General features: G+C 45.8%; 1 protein-coding gene across 1 annotated transcript in view; it reads right to left on the bottom strand.

Moving 5' to 3' along the window:
- Nucleotides 1-19,077, bottom strand: part of PLPP3 (phospholipid phosphatase 3) — a 44,105-nt gene that overhangs the window by 11,498 nt on the left and 13,530 nt on the right. The window contains exons 2-4 of the mRNA XM_038144132.1: nucleotides 8,168-8,325; nucleotides 2,728-3,011; nucleotides 1,679-1,736 (exon numbers count right to left, since the gene is read on the bottom strand). Of these exons, the coding sequence (XP_038000060.1) occupies nucleotides 1,679-1,736; nucleotides 2,728-3,011; nucleotides 8,168-8,325 (500 nt within the window). The remainder of the gene's footprint in view (nucleotides 1-1,678; nucleotides 1,737-2,727; nucleotides 3,012-8,167; nucleotides 8,326-19,077) is intronic.

Here is a 19,077-nt window from a genome sequence, read left to right as displayed (position 1 = left end):
AAAAAGAAAATCATTTTAAAGGGATTGCCCCCTGCATAGAGAGGGGTAAGTGGAGCGGCCTGTTGTCCTGGGGGGTGTGGGAGTGTGGGGCAAAGTCTGGTGAGTGCTGACAGCTCAAGTGCTCCCATCTGGGGACAGGGAAGGGCAGCAAAGAGAGACCAGAGGCATCTCCGTGCTCTGAGGCATCCCCAAGGGAGCTAAACACCACTTCTAAAGCCTCTTGCAAAGTTAAAAAGAACATCAGGCAGCATGCACTGGTGCAAAGCAGCAATGGAAAATGAGCCATGCAGGTTTTCTGTGCATCCTGCGGGAACTTGGAACACACTCTGCAGTTTTGGGGTCTCTGCCACCAGCCCCCCAAGCTCTGTACTCCCATTTGTTTCTCACCTGCTCCAAAAGTGCTGGAATTTCAGAAAACACATGGAAAAAAGAAAGTTTGTCCAGTAACCTGCAGCAAGTCCTGGGTCAAGTCCTGGCAGAGAAGCCATCACCATCTTAATAGGGATTGGCAGTCCTTGCTGTTCCCAGATGCTGGGCTTGAAAATACCTCAGGGCTGACTTATCTGACTGCCCAGAGACCTCCCCAGAAATAAATGACTGCTCGTGTGAGCGATGGCTTCCAAACCCAGCTCAGAAAGTTCTACTGAGCCTCCTGTGAGGCATCACCAAGGCAGCTCTTCATTGTAATAGCTGGGAGGAAACGGCCAAAATGTTTGCTGGAGAAATTCAGAAGTTTTCCAAGAACAAAATAAGAGGGAAAACAAAGAAAGAATTTAATACGCCGCCCACAACTGCCTGGAAAGCTCAGTGATTCAGTTACAGGAGTTGCTCACAGGGAAGGGGATCCAAGGCTGAAAAGGCAGGAGGGAGCAGTGGTCACTTATCTTTCCAGAGGGTAAGGGATGGGGGGGGAGCACTGCTGAGAGATAAAAGCTCATGTTTCATGTTTTTATCAGTACAGTGCTGTTCCTCTGCTTGCAAGTCCGAGATTACCAGGGATGGAGGAGGAGCACAAATCTTAAAAGCAACACAAAACTTGATTTTTTATGAAATAACTAACTTACAAAAAAGGAAAACCAGACACAAATCCCTCTGAGCCATCCCCCAGAAGGGCGTGTGTGTGTGTCCAGCCCGTGTGGGCAGCGCTGCCTCCTGCAGTCCTGGCAGGAAGCACCTTGGCAGCCACCCCGGCCCCAGCCCAGGCACAGGAAGGGCAGAGCCATTTCTCACTGACAAAGGAAAACAAGTCCCAGCTCTCCCCTCCGGAACCAGGCAGGCAGAGGCTGCTCCACCTGCTCCGCTGGCACATTTTGGAATCAGGCATCACCTCCTGACATGGCCATGCAGCACATCCTCCCCCTCCATCCATGAAACATTCTGGCTCGCCCCAAACTCTCCTCAGTGTGCAAACAAAATTGCACAGGCTGTCCACAAATTCAGCAGGACTTGGATTTAATTGCCACCTCGGCTACATCCCAAAGCTGCACACACAGCTCAACTATTATCCCAGGAGTCTCTATCCTAAAAAACACCACGGCAGCTGAGAGTGGATCCTCCCCCAACAGCTCAGACTCTTCTTTTCCAACCAACTTTCCACATCCAACGCTCATCCTGCCATTACTGGTATGGAATGTGGGATGGGGGACAGGGGATCAATGAGGTCAGTGAGGTCACTTACCACCAAGTACAGCATGGTGTACAGGGAGAAGGACGCATGCCCAGAGAAGAAGGATTTCCTGCAAAACAAAGCAGGTGCTCAGAACCAGCCAGCACAATCCTCAATATCCCAATTCTCCCTATCATACGGTGACTTGCCTGTGGCATCTGAGGGTGCCAGACCACAGGGACTCACAACCCCCAACCCTTTGGTTATAAAACCCCTGTTATCCGCCCTGCTTGCTGGTGAGGCAGAAAGCAAATGGATGGACAGGATGCTTGCATTGTTTGTCCCTTCCTGGCCTACTCATGGGACAGCAGTTATTTCCAGGATAAACCAATAACTCATCATCTCGCCTCAAATAACTGGGAAACCCTGAAGAAACGAGAAGAGAGCAACTTCTCCAGAAGCTTGATTGCAGCATGAGGAATGTGCCCCTGGCAAAGTCAAAATTGGGCATCTGATGGATGTGATGGAGCTCCAAGGGGAGGCACTGCCAGTCCTGCCTGTGTGGTGGAGCTTTCCCTGAGGAGAAGCTCTGCTGTGACACACGGGACAGCTCGGGCTGCTCACCATGAGCTCAGCTCTGAGGGTGAATTCCCACAGAGAGCAGCAGCTCAGGGGAACAATAGTGTAGGAGTAAAGAGAAAGGAAAAGAAATACTATTCAGCTGAGTGCCACACTTCCCAAGGGAAACTGCTGCCCACTGGAAAATGGATTTATGGCCTTCGCAGAAAAAGCAGCACTTCATGGAATCCTAGAATGGTTTGTGCTGCAAGGGACATCAAAGACCAGCTCGTTCCACCCCCCCCGCTATGGGTAGGGACAGCTTCCACTAGACCAGGCTGTTTAGATCCCCATCTAAGATGGCCTTCTAGGGATAGGGCATCCATCCACAGCTTCTCTGGGCAATCCATCCAGTGCCTCATCACGCTCACAGGAAGAATTTCATCCTAATATCCAAACTAACCCCACCCTCAGTTTCAGGTTCGAATCCTCTACTGCAGACAGAGAAACCCGAGCCACATTTAGTGTCAGCAACCCTTGGCTCTGGCGCCAGGGGCTCTCACCTGGCTTCCTGCACCCTGCTGTCACTTCCCCTGCAGGTGTAGTTCTGGATGTAAACTCCCTTGGCGCAGTTGATGGTGGAGAAATCCAAGTCACAAACCGCCAGGAAATGCGGCCGCAAGCGCCCGACGGACACTTTGGCAATGTCTGTGAAGGACTGGCTGATGGCACAGCCGAAAACAAAGCAGCCCACTTGCTTGTAGAGAGCTGCCACGTAGGGGTTCTGGATGAAGGAGCGCGATTTCTCCTTCAGGTAGTGGATGCGGTAGAGCTCTCCCGTTATAATCTGCAAGGGAAGCACAGCAGAGAGGTCAGAGAGCAGGAAAAATGCTGGGCAAATGTCAATTCTTTAACTTCTGTTCTGCCTCTGTCAAGGCTGGGATTGAAGCTCTGGAGATGGTATTTCCTATTCAGGCTCTAATGTGTATTATTTCTTATCTATACTGCAGTCTTACAAGTTGTGAGTTCTACAGCATTCTACTAACAAGCTACAAAATGGCTAACTGTCTTTCTCTACAAGATCTTTTAGGGATAAACCATCCAATTAAGAAATGACACCTAGATTATTTGTACTTTCAACCCAATAACGAATCCCTCATATCTTGCAAAGCGGACTTTTTTGTCCAATTACAAAACAAAACCCAAACCCTTGAAGAAGAAGGTGAAGAAGAAGGACCAGCCACCACCCTAAAACCTTCATCTTGCCCCATATATATTGCTATATTCTAAAACCTTTAAGTTTTCCACCATGTGATATTACACACTCCTATTCAAACTCCACATCCACAATCCCAGTTCTGTCATTCAATTTTAGAAGCCTTCTCCACGGCCTCAGGTCAGATATAGTATTTTCTTGTGGGTCTGTGCCTTTCAGCACAGAAAGTTTAAAATTCTCAGCATCCAACAGGCAAAAGCAGGACTGGGTGTGAATGCAGGGCTGAGACAGCTCTGGGATCTCAATCCAGGAATCTGCTTCTGGAGTGAGGAAGGAGAAGCCATGGCCCAGTGTCTCTCCATCCTCCCCCTCATCCCTCCCAGTGCTCAGCATGTTGTTTATGGAAAAATCCAATAAACAAAACAGGAGTAAATTTTGGGTTAGCACATTGGCATATCTTTACAGAAGTGAAATAACACCCCAGCATAGTGGGAGAAGAAAATTGACATAAACCAGATAAAGAATTAGTGTGTGTTGGGAAGGAGAGGCCAGACCCACTACCCTCTTATCAAACTGATTTTGGAGGAAAATAAACCCACATCCTGCTTATCTTCCTCTCTTACAATCATTAACACAACAAGGGAAGAAACAGAAAGCCCCAAATTTTTCAGATTCTGGCCCAAAACTTGTTGCCAGCAGACCCAATTCAGTCCTCTCAAGGCCTCCAAAAAGTCCAGCTATTTTGGGGCATTTCAAGGTGTCTTGCCATCACATGGTAGCAGATTATGTTTTTCTTGTGTCAGGGGTGCTGAGGTTTGACAGCATTGCCATAAATCACTGTCAGGGAGCAGAGGATCCAACTTCTCACACTCATGACTCTTAAGAGGCAGGTTAATGAAAATCAGGCTGTGAAATGAAGTCCAAATGTCTCACCTCTCCCAAAGAGCCAAAGATTTAAATTGTTCTCCGTCACGCTACACACCTAAATTTTAAGCTCCAGATTTACAGCTTTAGGATTTCATTCATTACTCTAAATGTTTTTATACCTGAGTTATAAATCGAGGCAGAGGTTTGGTTTTGTGGAGTTGGTTTTGGTTTTTTTTTTTTTTTGGATGGCCCCTTGTCCCTGTCTCTCTGTAGTCACGGGGACTGTGATATGTAAAATTAACTGTCAAGAAAAATGCCTTCATGTTAATCCCCTTCAGGAGCAGCCAGCAATATTCCTCCCAGGGTGGCAGCCTGCCAGCCATAAGCCAGGAGACGAGGCTCCCCTGCCTACCTTTTTTAAAAGCTTGGCACAACCTTTGGAAACTAATAAACTGGAAAAGTATGGCAATTAGACTAAGAAGAGTTGAAGCTGTATCATTGTTTGAACTCACTCGTACCGGGGCTTGGAAAAACAAAGGTTGACCTAAGGCAGCTGCAATTGCAGCTAAGCAGGCTTTATCAAACAGAGATACAAGTGTAGTAACAGAAAATAAATGCCAAGCTTGAGAGGCTCTGCTACCATGCTCAGAAATTCTTTGAGTGGCTGTACCACCGTTTGGGGTTTACACATCACAGCTGAGATCTCCTCTTGGAAATCTGGCAGTGACCAAGGCTTGTTTAGGGAGCTGCATCGTTTTAATCCTCACAGTCTCTAAAGACCATGGTTTATCTCCATTTTGAACCCCGTTCCAGCACAGGAAATCTACTGGCATGAAGCCTGCAGAGGGAGGTTGTCCTGGATGGACACAGAGGCTCCTGCACTCCCAAAAGCCTAAATTCACAAGAAGGGGAGCTCTGAGGCTCAAAACTCGTGGCTTTCACACAGGGAAGGCCAGACAAATTAAGGATGATATCTGACACTGGGAGATGTGCCATTACTGCAAACTCACAAACAGATCCATGCAAACCTGAGGCTCTTGGCCTGGGGAAAGGCATGTGACCATTTTAAACAGGGACCAACAAAAGTCTGGGGATTAATATTTTTCTCTCACCGTTGGTGGTCTGGGTAATTGCACACATGTAGCAGATTGTAAATTGGAGCCTTCACTCCCTCACTAAAATGCTGCTGGGTACCCAGGAACCCTCCCTAGTTAGTGAAAGCCATGGATCAACTTAATGAGAAGCTAAAAACTGGGTAAACTTGGTTTTTTGGCAGTGCTGTCCCAGATAAAGCAGGACGGTGAAAAACTAATGCAGCACAGATGTGCACTGACTGGAAGGACATCTTGAAAAGAAAACAAGTTTTAAAGATATCAAGCTCTTCTCATGCCTTGCACTCCTGGCAAGCCATCCACATGGGACATGTGCCATTCCCAGGTGATGGGCACAATTCCCTGGCACACATATTTTAAAAAGCTTGTCACTAGAGAGCAGCCAACATCGAACTTTTCTGTCTGTAAATGCTTTTTGCAGACTTTCAGTTGTCAAGTCCATTTTATTGCTATTATAAGATATCACCAGCAATCCAATTAGCCTGTAATTACTTTTAGAGCTTTTCTAGCCACTTGCTTTTGGTGTAACATCCTCTGTGCTAATCACATTGCAGCATATCACCTTCAACTGTAAAACAGCCAGCTAATCCAGGTGTGTCACTTAGATCACCTAGCAAATTAATTTAATTAGAAATTTTTCATAGCCCTTCAAGACCTATCAGGTGTGGGGACATGGTACCACAGCAGTGGTACTCCTACAAAGTTCAGGAGTGTCACCTTCCCCTTCCCACCATCCAAGGGACCACCAACATCACACCAACCACCTTCTACCCTGAAGAGCAGCCAGGAGAGAGGTGAGAGTGCATAGCCTAAGGGAACAAGCCTCTTCAGTGTCCTCTGCATGAAAATTTGCCTGAAGTCAGTAAATACACAGATATTGAAACCAAATGCATATCCTCTCCCCTCCTGAAGGAAGCAAAGGTCTCGCCTCTGCCGTTTACTTAACAAACTCTCTGGGTGTCCTCAAGCCACTTAAAACATGACCTGGACCTTTTTACCCCAGGCTAGACTGCCTGTGACGCCACGTGAAGTGAGGGCGTGAAATTTTGGCTGCTCCATCCCAAAAGCCAGCTCCCTGGAAGTGCTCACAACCACTGCCCTGCCTTCCAAAGGCAAACGATGCGAGCGAAAGGAGCGCACTCAGTGCTCTGTGGATTTGGAAGGAATTCCTATTATGCTACAGTAATTCTGGTATCTGGGTTACATCTGAAAAAGGAGGTCAGGCTGACTTGAATTTTCCATGCAGGCTGCCATAGCAGAAAAATCTTGCTTCAGTTCCTTGTTAGCCATTTGTGTCACTCAACAGCAAATAACTGAGCTTTTGAATTTACCTTATTAAGTTACATTTGTTGTGGGCACAGTGAAACCAGGGCAGAAACATCCAATTCTTTGGGGATTTTCATTCTCTTTTAATTGACCTGCTATTTCGTGGTAGAGAGTTGATGGATCACACAGGCAGCTGATTATGTTTCCAGTTTCTGTTCCAACTCCTGTATTTGCCACTGCCTCATTAGGGATCAGAAGCACACTCTGCATGGAGCTGGCGTGCCGATAGCTCCGGCAGTAATGCGAAAATGAGAGGCTTTTTCATTTCATTTTTATGGCTCCTCCACACTCAGGGGTCATTCACCTGCAGGGTGAAATTCTGCTGTGTTTATAGAACTGGGGGCCTGGCACCTTTTGGGCTTGTTTTGGGGAGGGAGGGGGCAGAGGGACGGGGTAATTTTGGGGACCTACTTTGCTGAGTGTGTGTATGTGGTCAGGGAATGATGGAGAGATGAGGAAATGAAGGAGAGATGAGGAAATTATGGAGTTATTCACATCACACAAAGCTGAGGACGGGGTATTACAAAAGCAGGCACTGTGCCATCCTAAAATACCTATTGCCCATGACATTCCATGAAAGGAAAGGTGAAAGGAGAACCAAGCGCTTCTGACGTCTCCATCTCTATCCCTCCCAGCTGAAGGAGCACAAGTAAGGTGGCACTTCTGGGAAAGCACCTGAGCTGTTCTGCCAGCAGGTGAGCAGGAAAAAAAAGTAGGTACTTTTCACAGGGGAATTTCATCTTAGCTGGAAGTGTTTAGGCAACAATGTGGAGACAGCTCTTGTCTTCTGACCCAGACCAGGCACACATGGGCATCAGGAGGCTCAACTTTTTTTTGGTCTGAGTTCAGCTTTTTGGTTGACAAATAAAGCTCTTGCCATGCAATCATTTCCTAGCACAGCTCTAGAAAAACTGGCAGAAGGAAAATGAGGAGGCATTGGGAAGCTGGGACATTAACTACATTTTACAGCGAGGACACCGGGAATATGCTCCCCTTGGAAGGTTTTAATTGTCTTTTAAAAATGGCTGTAATATGTAATCTCTTAAAAAACTAATACTAACCTGTTAAATTTTCCAGGCACTGGTTAGCTGAAAGGATGTATCCTTTGTTTTTTAAGCATTATAAAATAGGCAAATACCACGAGTTATTTGAATAGGGACAAACCATGCCAAGTCCTTACTGACACTCAAGTGTTTTTGCCTCTACTCTGAACTCCTACTGGAGGGTGGAAAAGTTCTTGTGCAGCTCACAGACTTGCCCAAACAGCTTTGGGCCTGTTTACGGGCTTCAAGAGTAATCTCATTCCTTTCATTACAAGCTTTCATTTGTAAATGTTTGCAACTCCACGCTTACAAAAGTCAAACAATCACAATCTCAGAGGAGATGTGCACCAGACAGATACCCTGGCAGCATTAGCAGGACAAAGAGGTGCCAGAAGACCCCTGCTGGGACAGAGGAGGAGGTTCTGGAAGAGGGACTCACCGCGAGGATGGCGATGAGGATGCCCGCAGCACACAGCACCGCGTCGTTGATGGTTTCCACGTTCTTCTGCGGGTACCTGATGCTGTCGTCGTCGCAGTAGAAGCCCCTCTGGTAGGGCTGAATTGTGCTTGTCTCGATGATGAGGAAAGGCAACCCAGCTACAAAGAAGGGGAGACAACCAAACCCATCAGCAATACAGGCAAAAACAAGCAGCTCACCAAAAAAACCCCCAAGATTCAACCAGAAGACCCCTTGCACACCATGCATCATCATTCCTGGTGCTTTTCTTTCCATACTGCTATCTTTCCAAAGGGAATAGCATTGGGATTTGTTTTTCCAAGCTGGTCTTGCAGGGAAAAAGCATCTCCTCTGTTATGGTTATCAGATGTCTGCACAGCCTGGTTCCAGTTAAGCCCTGTGAGCTGCAAATATTAACTTACAGGAACAGACCCCAGGAGCAATCCCTCTGCAAAAGGCCATGAAAACCAATCTGGCACTTTTCTCCGGGGAGGGCCCGATGCTCCTCCGAGTGCGCCGGGCAGAGCAGCCCAGAGCTGTGCAAACAAACACGGCAGGATCGAGTATCCGCAGGGCTTCTCTCCTACCTGGCCAGCTACTCTCCATCCCCACCACTTCCCTGCCTTTGAAGCCTCCCTTGACTCACTCCTCTTTGTATTTACAGGGTGTATTGACAGTTTCCTGTTTGCGCCTACTGATGCACCAACCATGTGCTTTGAGCAGCTGTGGGACACCCATCCATGCAAGGAGCAGAGCATCCACAAAAGCTGATGAACTCCCATCAAAGCCTGTTCACCTTCAATCACAATAAAGCCACGTGAAATCTGGGTTTTAAATACTATCTGGGAACCCTCTGTGCAGGATTCCTGTGTCTGTACAGCTTGGCTGGATCTCTGCACCAGGGAGGAAGCAGATCTGCTCAAGACCATGGGTCAGCACACACAGTAAGGGGGACACACCTGGAAATTGTGGCACATCCATAATTCCATTTTTTTAAAGTTTTTCAGACAAATACAGCACTGCCTCACACCTAGAAGGGTGTTTCCCAACCACAATGTCACCTATGGCAAGGCACCCTCCTTCCCTTTGCCTCAGTTTCCCCATCCATCTTTGCTGTTAATCCCATCACGAGAGGAGCACTACATCCCCACAAAACCAAGCCCCAAATTCCCTGAAACCCATGTACAGAGTAAATCACCAGCTACAAGGTACAGGAAACCCTCCTCCCACTTGCAGAGCGAAACCCAGGTAAGGGGAAAAACAAATGCACAGTGGTTCCAGCTGTCCTTGGGCCAAGACAACAGGTCTCACACCCAGATCCTACAGAAGGCATTAGGGAATACTTGTCGACCACTAACTTGCTTAAGTATCTGTGGGTTTGTTTACACAGCTAGCAGTCAAAGACATCAGAGGGTTTTTCCGTCTAAAATGAATAAAAATAATAAATAAAAAATGAAGCGCTGTTGGGTCTGACCCAAAGCTGTCCACAGCACATTTGTAGTGAACACCATCTGCTAGATGTGATTACCAAGGGCACCATGCATGTTGTTCAGAAGTGTCACCAAAATAATGTTCCCCATGTTCTCCACATGAACCACTCTCTGGATTTCACTTTGCGCAATCCCCTTTGGCTGCTTTTCCTATATGTTAATGGGTTTGCCTAAGCCAGGATTACTACAGGGTTTTGTTAGTCTTAAGAAGAAACTCCATCGCCTGTGAGCAGGGATAGCACATACTGAAGTGAAATTTTCAGGTACTCAATAGTGGTCTAGGCCACTGCTCAGGGCCCCTTTCAGATCCTCTGAACAACTCTGGAAATGGGTTAATTGCAAATTTTGGGCCCTGAGCTGCTTGGCAAGGCGGGACAGTTTCCACCACATGTGTGAACCAGCGAGGAAGAGTTCCAGAACTGCCCGCCCAGCTCAGATTTGGTAAATAAAACCGGACATCTCATGTGAATCCAGCTGATCTTCATTCCACCATTTAACCGTTCTGATGCCCAGCCAGCTTGGCCCCAGAAGCCTGCCTGCGATGCCAGCAATCCCCTTTTAATGGGCCACTTAAAAAACCCTTAGGTTTCCCTAAGGATGAGGAATGGCAGAGGAGCAGCGCTCACGTCGCCGGGCGCGATCCGGTTCCGCGCGCGCACGGAGCGGCACGGGGTTGAACTCGGGGAGCAGACGCACCACGGTTACGTGGCTCATTGTTACTCCTCCAGTTCCTCTTGCTAATGGCTTTCACATGACAGGTCTGTAAAACACATGTTCCCACAGACAATAAAATACATCTGAAAGCTAAAACCGGCCCTAAAAAAAAAAAAAAAAATTAAAAAAAATACATAAAAAAAGAAGAGACAATAGTGTTCCTATATATCCTGTGAACCCAGGAATAATAAAGATTTGTTTCTCCTTCATTCATTGAGCAGCATGGGGTAGTATTTCTGTGTTTCAATTATATGTACACTTGCCACAGCTATAATGGGAGTGTAAGTGACCTGTATGGGACACATTTTCATAAAGCACATAGGCATAGTTTGGAAAATCCAATGGGTTTGTTTTCTCTCCTACAAACTTGTGGTTTAGTGGGATATTGCCAATCAAGTCTTGATATTTTTCCAGCAAAACACTAACCTCAGATTCCCTTTTTTTTTTTTATTCCCTTCCCCTCCCCTTTTTTTAACATGAGAAACATAAACACACTCCCTATAACTGAGTGAATATTACTCAGAAGACATAACATGCCTTTGATTTTGAGGGCTGGGTGAGAGGCTGCTCTTTCACCCAAGGAATTGAAGACCCCAGCCCATGGTGAACAATAAATTGTGCTCAAGATGGCTCTTCTTCCACAAAGTTATCTCTTGGAGTACGGGCCGTCTGAAGGACTAGGTCACCACCCACATTTTTTTGGACAAGGGGGTTCCAGCATGGAGAAACCTGTAGTGGTGCCAAAAGGCTGGCAGAGCATGGGCTTTGCAGAAAAAACACTACAGAGGGAAGCCTGGAAGAAGACAGAAAATTAAACACAGGGAGAGATGCCTTTGGGATCCCTCAAACAAAACACCACAGAGACATTATTCACACTAGGAGATCTGCCCGAGGCAAAAGGATCCAGAAGTGGGGCTTACAGCCCACACACCTTGGAAATGGAAGGCAAGCAGAGTAGGGCTGTACTGTGAGCATGGAACATCTGTCCTCATCACCTCTCCTGCCCCAGTCTGCCTCTCTCAGTCAGCATTTTAACAGGGAATTCAGAGTGTGCATCCCTGGCTGCAGATCTACGGATTCAACAGCTGAACTTCAACCTCCACCACTTCCCATCCCTACACACGGTACCAAACTGCTGAGGATACAACAGGTTCACTTCAGGAGACAGTGACTTGCACTGAAGTGAATGACAGATGTACAGGGCAGGCAAAAAAATGACACTGATTTTGGGGATGTTCACTTTTCTCCAAAAATGGTACTGTCTGGTCATTCTGTCATGTGCAGACCAGCTGAAAAATCTTTAGGAATGCTGCAGAAGGCCCTCACATCCTCCTTAATGCCAGCATTTCCATGCTGAGAAATGACACAGAAGCCTGTGGACCATGTCCTAAAGCATGAACACAGCACTGGCACATGCAAAGGGAGGTGTGCAACCAGAGAAGGGCTGCTACCCCCCATCTCATGGGAAACTAAAGCATAAAACAAAAGGATTTTCTTCTTCCAATGCAATATAGGTAAACAGCACTGAAATTACCTTCTGGCCTGTAACATCCTCCACAAGGTGAAGGAAAGTTGCTTTTCCTTGTACAACGGGGATTTTTTGCTTTAATAAAAGAACAAGGAAATCCCAACCACAAGCTTTTATCCAGCTCTGCTGTAAGAGATCAAACATGTCTCCAAACCGTAACAGAATTCTCTCGGGGACTGATCTTGCCCCATCCAAACAGGCTCAGCCCTGCTCCGAGTGGCACGGAGCAGGTGTGGACACTAAGGAATTGTGTGAGGCACTGCGGGATGCTGTGGGGCTGGACATTGAAAAATGATGTTGCTTTTGTTGGGAGGAAGTCCAAGTGACTTGGTGACCCCTAACTGCTGGTGTCCTGCGCTAAGGTATTTCAGAGCAGGGTTTAAATTTATTTGTCTTTCCATTTAATAAAGCCAATCGAGTTTGGAAGTCTAGCACCAAGGAAAAAATATTCCTTTCTTTGGTCAGCACCTTTATGAAGAGGCAGTTAATAGGCAATAAGCCTGGGAAGGCTGGCAGCTTGAAAGCTAAAACCCCAGCACCAAGCCTAAACAAAACCCCCGTGTACTCTCTGACCAGCTTGAAATGTGCATAAAAATCAAAGGCAGGAGAAAAAAGGGCTCTGTGTTGGGTACAGCACTTTGAATCTCAGAGTCTTTGAAAAGTTAACACTCGTGCAGATTTAATAAGAGGAAAAAATTTAAAAAGGGGATAAGCTTTCACTGGCCACTCATCAAAAAGTGGAAGGAGCAGAAGGCAAGAGGCATTTGTGCAGTGACCCACCAGGCCACTCTCATCTTCTCAGCCTAGCCTTCACCTTTGCACCAAATTAAGGACCATCACCACCTTCTCCTTTTTAAATGTCTGGTTTTGATGGAGTTTAGGGGTTTTTTCCCATTAAGTCTTTGTTCTTTAACCCCGCAGGTCAGTGGGATGTTGCTGGCTATCTCAACAAAGCAATGGTAATTTCTAACAAGTATTCCACGATGCTTTTGCCTGCCACTGTCCAGGCCCTGGGTGTTCTTAGGGTTCCGCTAGATTAGACATCTACCTAAATAACTGAAAAACACCATTAATTAATTTGGCAGGGCTGAGTGGGGTATCTAATTCCTTACTCAAGTCACACTGTAAATATTTGGGTACCTACAAGAGACAGGCTCTCTATTTGAAGTACTTAGTGGCTGATCTTGGGTACATATAAACCTTATTTGGTTTACAATATTTGTACAAATTTAAAATGCATATAAACTAGATTAGCCTACGGTAGGCTTTTATTGGGGCTTTAAAAGTTGGCTTCCCAAAACTTTCAGAGAAGAGCTGCAGCACTGCAAGGCCAGCCTTGGCAACTGCTGCAAGAGTGAGCAGCTCCTGGAGCCAACTTACACTGTAGATGTATAAATATATATATAAATACATAAATAAAAGTTAATAACCCAACGAATCAAAGTATTTCCACATTTCTGCCATATCAGGCATGTGCCGTCAATCAAAACAGAAGCCAGCTCTGCACCAGCCCTGGGTGTCTGAAGGTGTGGGAGAAGCATGGTCAGCTAAAAAAATAATCTCAAGGGACCAGATCTGCAGCCCAGTATCAACCAAAATAAGGCTCCTACTGCAGACTGGATCAAGCTATTAAATTCAGATTTTTAAAGGTCTTGAAAGCATCAGTGATGTACTTCCATCCCTATGTTTTTTGACTGAATGTGGATATTTGAGGACCACATATTCACTAGGACAAGGAGACAACTGGGCTAACCATCAGCTCTGCTATTTTACAACCTGCACAGTCCTAATTGTTCATCACCTCGATGCCAGCAGTCCAGCACACTGATCTGTGCATCTGCCTGTATTTTGGAAACACATCTAATATCTCTGTTTGCAAAACAGATTCCCATTCAGCTCGATTATAGTTCCACTACTCTCAGCTGACACATGAGGAGAGAAAATTCTCCACACAAACAAACCCCAGACTTTATGGTAAAACAGGTACCTGCTTTAGAGGACTGAAGAACCTATAAACAAGGACCAGTATATATTGCATTTCCCTGATTTCACCCGTTTGGAAAAGTTCTTGGGCACCATGGGTTGCTTTCCAAAAGAAGAAAAAAAAAAAGGAAAAGAAAATGAAATACAAATTAAAATCTGTTAATTTTCTACTTTCTGTAGGTTTGTTCATGTAATTCCCATGAACATTTGCCCCATCTATAATAATTTGTGTGGCATCCTTCCTATGAAGCTAGTGACATTTTTGTTGTCCATTTTACTATTTTTATTTTTCAGCTAAATTGTAGGAACTTCAAAGCAAACCTCATCATTTTAGGTCTACCAGATCCTACAGATTCCAAAAGACTTCCTAGTGGCAGACACAGGTTCATTTTGACTTAGATGATGTTTTCTGGGTTCTTAATTTTTTGGGGTTTGTTTCTTTGTTTTTAGTAAGAACTGGTTAATCTGGAACACTGGGTAAAACATCTTCTCAGGCCTGTTAGTGCAATAGCAAGCAAGAAGAAAGCAAAAAATATTTATTTTCTATATATACAACCGTATGACACTGATGACCCCAGGCTGCAGAGGTATTTGAGTGCCTTTAAAGATACCAAAGGTGTCAAAAATGACAGGAGTCCTACCTGCTGCCCAAACCCATCCCTGGAAAAGTTCAAGGCCAGGTTGGATGGGACTCTGAGCAACCTGGTCTAGTGGAAAGTGTCCCTATCCATGAAAAAGACAAGCTTTAAGGTCCCTTCCAACCCAAATCATTCCATGATTCCATGACACTCATCCTTTGTGGTTAATATCCCCCTGTGCAACCTGGAGCATATTTATTAACCCAGTCATCCTGGGAGAATATCATCATAAAAAGGTTCTTGGTCACAGATACTAAGCCAAATGCCAAATTATCCTCTTGCACTGCAAATTCCTCTGCATTTGAAACCAAGAGTAGAAATACTTCCTCATGTGGCTGGAGCACAACATGCCAACCTCATGCCTCCAAGAGCTCCAGATGAACAGGAATGCTGCCACTGTTTTTTTTCTGGGAGAAAGAGTGCTTTTAGTGAGTAGCTGTCACCTATTTTCAAAGATAAGGACCACATACAGAGGAAGAAAGAGAAGGGAATTCTTCAAAGAGTGTTAAGTTGACCTTCATGGGAGTTTGGCATGAGCTGACGCATTAAAAAACCTTTATATTAAAGTGCACATTTATTTTCAGTACCTCAGAACACATTAATAAGAACAAAAGGTCTTATCCAAGCCACAATATGTAGGTCCTTAAAAAATTCTGTATTTGTGGGGTAAAATAGATTTAAACCAGACTGGCCAACCAGCAAATTTGGACTGAGTGAATATAAAAGACATTACCAAGAGGAATCCAGAGCCAGCTCCAGATGAACAGGATGGAAACAAAGCCATCATTTCCCATTGTCTACAGCAAGGGATAAAATGCAACACCCATGAAAACTTCCAAGTGTCAACACCTTCTGAGGCACCTCTGCACATCCATGTGCTTTGGAAGTCTCACAGATATGACAAGCCTGACCTAGGATGACCCAGCTTGAAGAGAGGGGAAAAAATTTTTAAAAATAAAGATGTGCCTGTGAACTCTGCAATGGTGAAGGCCAACAGCTTGTGTGAGAAACACACTGTGGTGACTCTGATGTTTCCAATTACAAATGGAGCGAGCAGGGCTTGCTCTGCTGGTCAGCAGGGACTGGAACGAGCCTCTCACCACCACTCCTCTGGGCTCTGCCTTCGAGGAAGGGCTCGAGCCACTGCCCAGCCCACTGCCCAGCCTCAGCAACACTCAACACCCCCTTTCTTTTGGGGAGAATTTAAGGGATTTCTGCCAAACCAGCGGCTGAGCAAAGCAGTTGCTCCCCTTTGTCCCTGTCATCCCACTGGCTGGGTGAACACTAATATTTTCCCATTAATCCCAACTCTGTTCTGCTCATATAGAATCACAGAATGATAGAAAAGATTGGGTTTGAAGGAACCTTAGAAATCACCTAGCTGCAACTCCTGCACAGGGATGTCACCCACTAGATCAGGTTGCTCAGGGTCCCATCCGACCAATTCATCGCCCTCTACTCAAAAGGAAAATTTTGTGAGATGTAGGTGCTGTTTTAATCCATAAAATAGCAAGCAAAAATTCCTTATCTCAGCTTCTTGCCCCCAAACACCCCAAAACAGAAGTCCTGGCTCCTCCCCTTTGCACAGACACCCCAAACCATACCAAGAACTGGCAGAAAAATAAAACTGTAGCCAACGTAATGTAGCCAACAAAAGTGTATTATTTTTAACTCAGTAAAGACACACAGCATATGAAGCAAAAATAAAGCCAGCTAACCTAGTCAACATTAGGTCTCTTACATAACAATTCATCAAACTTCATCACTGAACTTCCTAAACATCTTCCTGAGTACCATGGCCAGGCAGTGCCACTGTAATTAAGCACGTTTTTGGGAGCAACTACCCCTGTGCAGGAGGCAGCAGAGCCCCTGGCCATAGCCCTGAGCCTGCCACCAGTAGCTTTTTGACCCAGTTCTGTCAATGTACCTATTGTAAATGCAAAATCCTTCGGATTTGAAGCAGCAGCCACCTGCACAAATAAGGCCGGGTTATAACTCTGTAACCCAATACAAGCACTGGAAGCTTAAAAAGTTTGTATTCCAAAAAGCACTTCTGACCTCTTCCTTAAAAGTTCACTAATCACTTTTAATTCATAATTTATTTCCTCTTAATATACTTGCTTTATGTAATGCTCCCCTTTCTCCCCCCCCCTTCCTCTCCTCCTTTCTTTTTTCTGGAAGTTCCCCAGGAGAAAATGGTATTACACAACTCCCTTGATTAACTGGAAATGAAGCTTTTCCCCCTCGGTAGTCGCGATTTGGTAGAGTTTCCAGGACATAAAGCACGGCCCAGAGTGCTGAAAGGCAGAGAGACGTGGGTGGAAGTGATCCAAAGGCCCTTAAAGTGATGGGGGTTGATCTTGGTGGTCCCCAGAGCAGAGCTCTGAAAGGCTTTGCCTGTTTATCAATGGGTTAAAAAAGTGTAGTATTACCATTCTTCTCGTTCCTCTGTATTTTGACTGCACAGAGTGGCATCCTAATGTGCATCAATACATGATATATCTGAGATTGTGCTGGTAATGTTAAAAAAAAAAAATAAAAACCATGCTCCTAATTAAAATAGCTTTGTATTATACGGAAAGGAGACTTTGCAGGAGAAGGAGGAGGTATGAAAACTGCTGCCTTGGCCATGCTGACACCTCCCTGCCCACAGAAGTTTTGATGGAAAGCAGCTGGGAATGGGGTATTCTGGGGGCAAGACATCACCTGCAGTGACAGAGGTGTCCACCCTGTGCTGAACACAAGGACTTACCTACCCTGCCCATATGCCCCTCCATGAGACCCTGTGAATTATTCGTGCCCCTAAAAGCCAAACAGAATTTTTTGGGACAGCATGGTTCCATGCTGCACACCATCTTGGACTCCTGGGTGCTTTTATCCCTCTAAGAAATTAAAATTCTGCAAATCCAGTACTTCGCCACCGTGTTCTGCAAGCACAGGGCCAGGCAGAGTGGGCACAGCCACCTTGTCACCCCAGCCCCTTTCCCATGCACCTGCCCATAACAGCTGCATTTTGCAGCCAGGTGACATCCCATAACCTTATTTCTTTAAGGGACAGGATGAACTGGGCCACATCTGAATGGCACAGGCAAGGGCCAAGGGCTCTATTCACACTGACTCGAAGGACACAACATGTACCATGCCTTTTAAAACCAAAAATGGACAACTCCCAGTTTCCATCTCCAGCCTCCTGCAACAATGCTGTGCCCTGCTGTCAAGGAACGTGTGAATAAATTGAGGAAAGAAGGTTAAAGAAGCCCAAGGGAATAGGAGTCCCTTTTTCTTTATTGCAGTTAATTTTGACAAAGGCTCTTCTGTTTCCTCTCCTCCCCCCTTTTTTTTATTTGGAAGGGCTTCGTGCCAAGCTGCATTATCCCTCTTCACCATGGTACTGCCATGAAACTCGCCTGGTATGTTTGCCTGAAAATCGCAGGTTTTCATGGAAATTGTTTTTATCTCAACAACTACTCCCTTTGTCACCTCAGACATAAAAAGAGGAGGAGAAGGGCTCAGGCTCAAATCCCATCCCAGCAACAAAACATCCATGAAAAAGCACCCCGACCTTCCAAACCCAGCCCCATGAAAACGTGCCCTCCCAACAGGGCAGAAACCCTCCAAAAACCCTTTTTACCACCTCACTCAGAACAGCAGTGAAACTGCAAACCCATGAGAGATGCTGCGCACAGCCTCAGTTCGAAACAACGAGGCTTGGGAACAAAAAGCATCCCATTGGTGGGAATGTTTTGAAGTATTTTTTAAGTGGAAATAGTTTCTTTTCTTGCAGCCCATCGTGGCAACCAGAGCCCTCTGGCTCCTGTCAGCAAAGCAGGAGCTCCTCAGGGGTGTCCTCTATTTCCAGCCTATTTACTGCTCTGTTGAGAAAGGAGCCTATAGATGCTCCAGTTCTCAGATTTGGGACTTTGGAGGGACTGGGTTATTCAACAAACCAACCCTTTCTAAACACTGTCAAAGGAGTGATTTGATGCCTTTCAGTGCTTACCATACAAAACGCTGAAAGACCAGCGGGCTTCAAAAGCCGCAGGAGCGGAGCTGGAGTTTGGCAGGAGTTCATTAGCTGCCTGTGTCCTTCTGTGTGTGGCTTGTAATTACATGCAGACCCAGTGCCAAATCCTCATCTACTGAGGGGTACCAATTAACGTGCTGCTGGATGATTCACAGGTAGCTAATGTCGAGATTTATACACCCGGCGTGCCAAATAGCCCATGCTTTTTTATTATTAATATTATTATTGTTATTACTTTAAGCTGGCCTTTTTTCCCTCTTCCCAAGTTATCATATAAAAACAAGGTTTTGGCAGTAAAATTGGGATTGTCCAGCCTGTTCCCAGGGCCACACACTGGTGGGCCTGGTCCTGCTGACACTGTGAACCACATCTGCAGGGAAATGCACATCTCTTGGAGCATGGGCCAAGGGCTTGCAAGTTAAACCACCTACTGTGTTTTCCCTTTGTAAAAAGCAGAGGTTTACTGCTCCAAGGAGAAAAATTATAAAATTGAGGCACCCTTTGCACTTGGCTTT

This window comes from Motacilla alba, chromosome 8 (genome assembly GCF_015832195.1).
Source record: "Motacilla alba alba isolate MOTALB_02 chromosome 8, Motacilla_alba_V1.0_pri, whole genome shotgun sequence".
In the NCBI taxonomy this organism is placed as follows: Eukaryota; Metazoa; Chordata; class Aves; order Passeriformes; family Motacillidae; genus Motacilla; species Motacilla alba.
The sequence above is the reverse complement of the archived record's forward strand: the minus strand, read 5'-3'. Positions and strand labels throughout refer to the sequence as shown.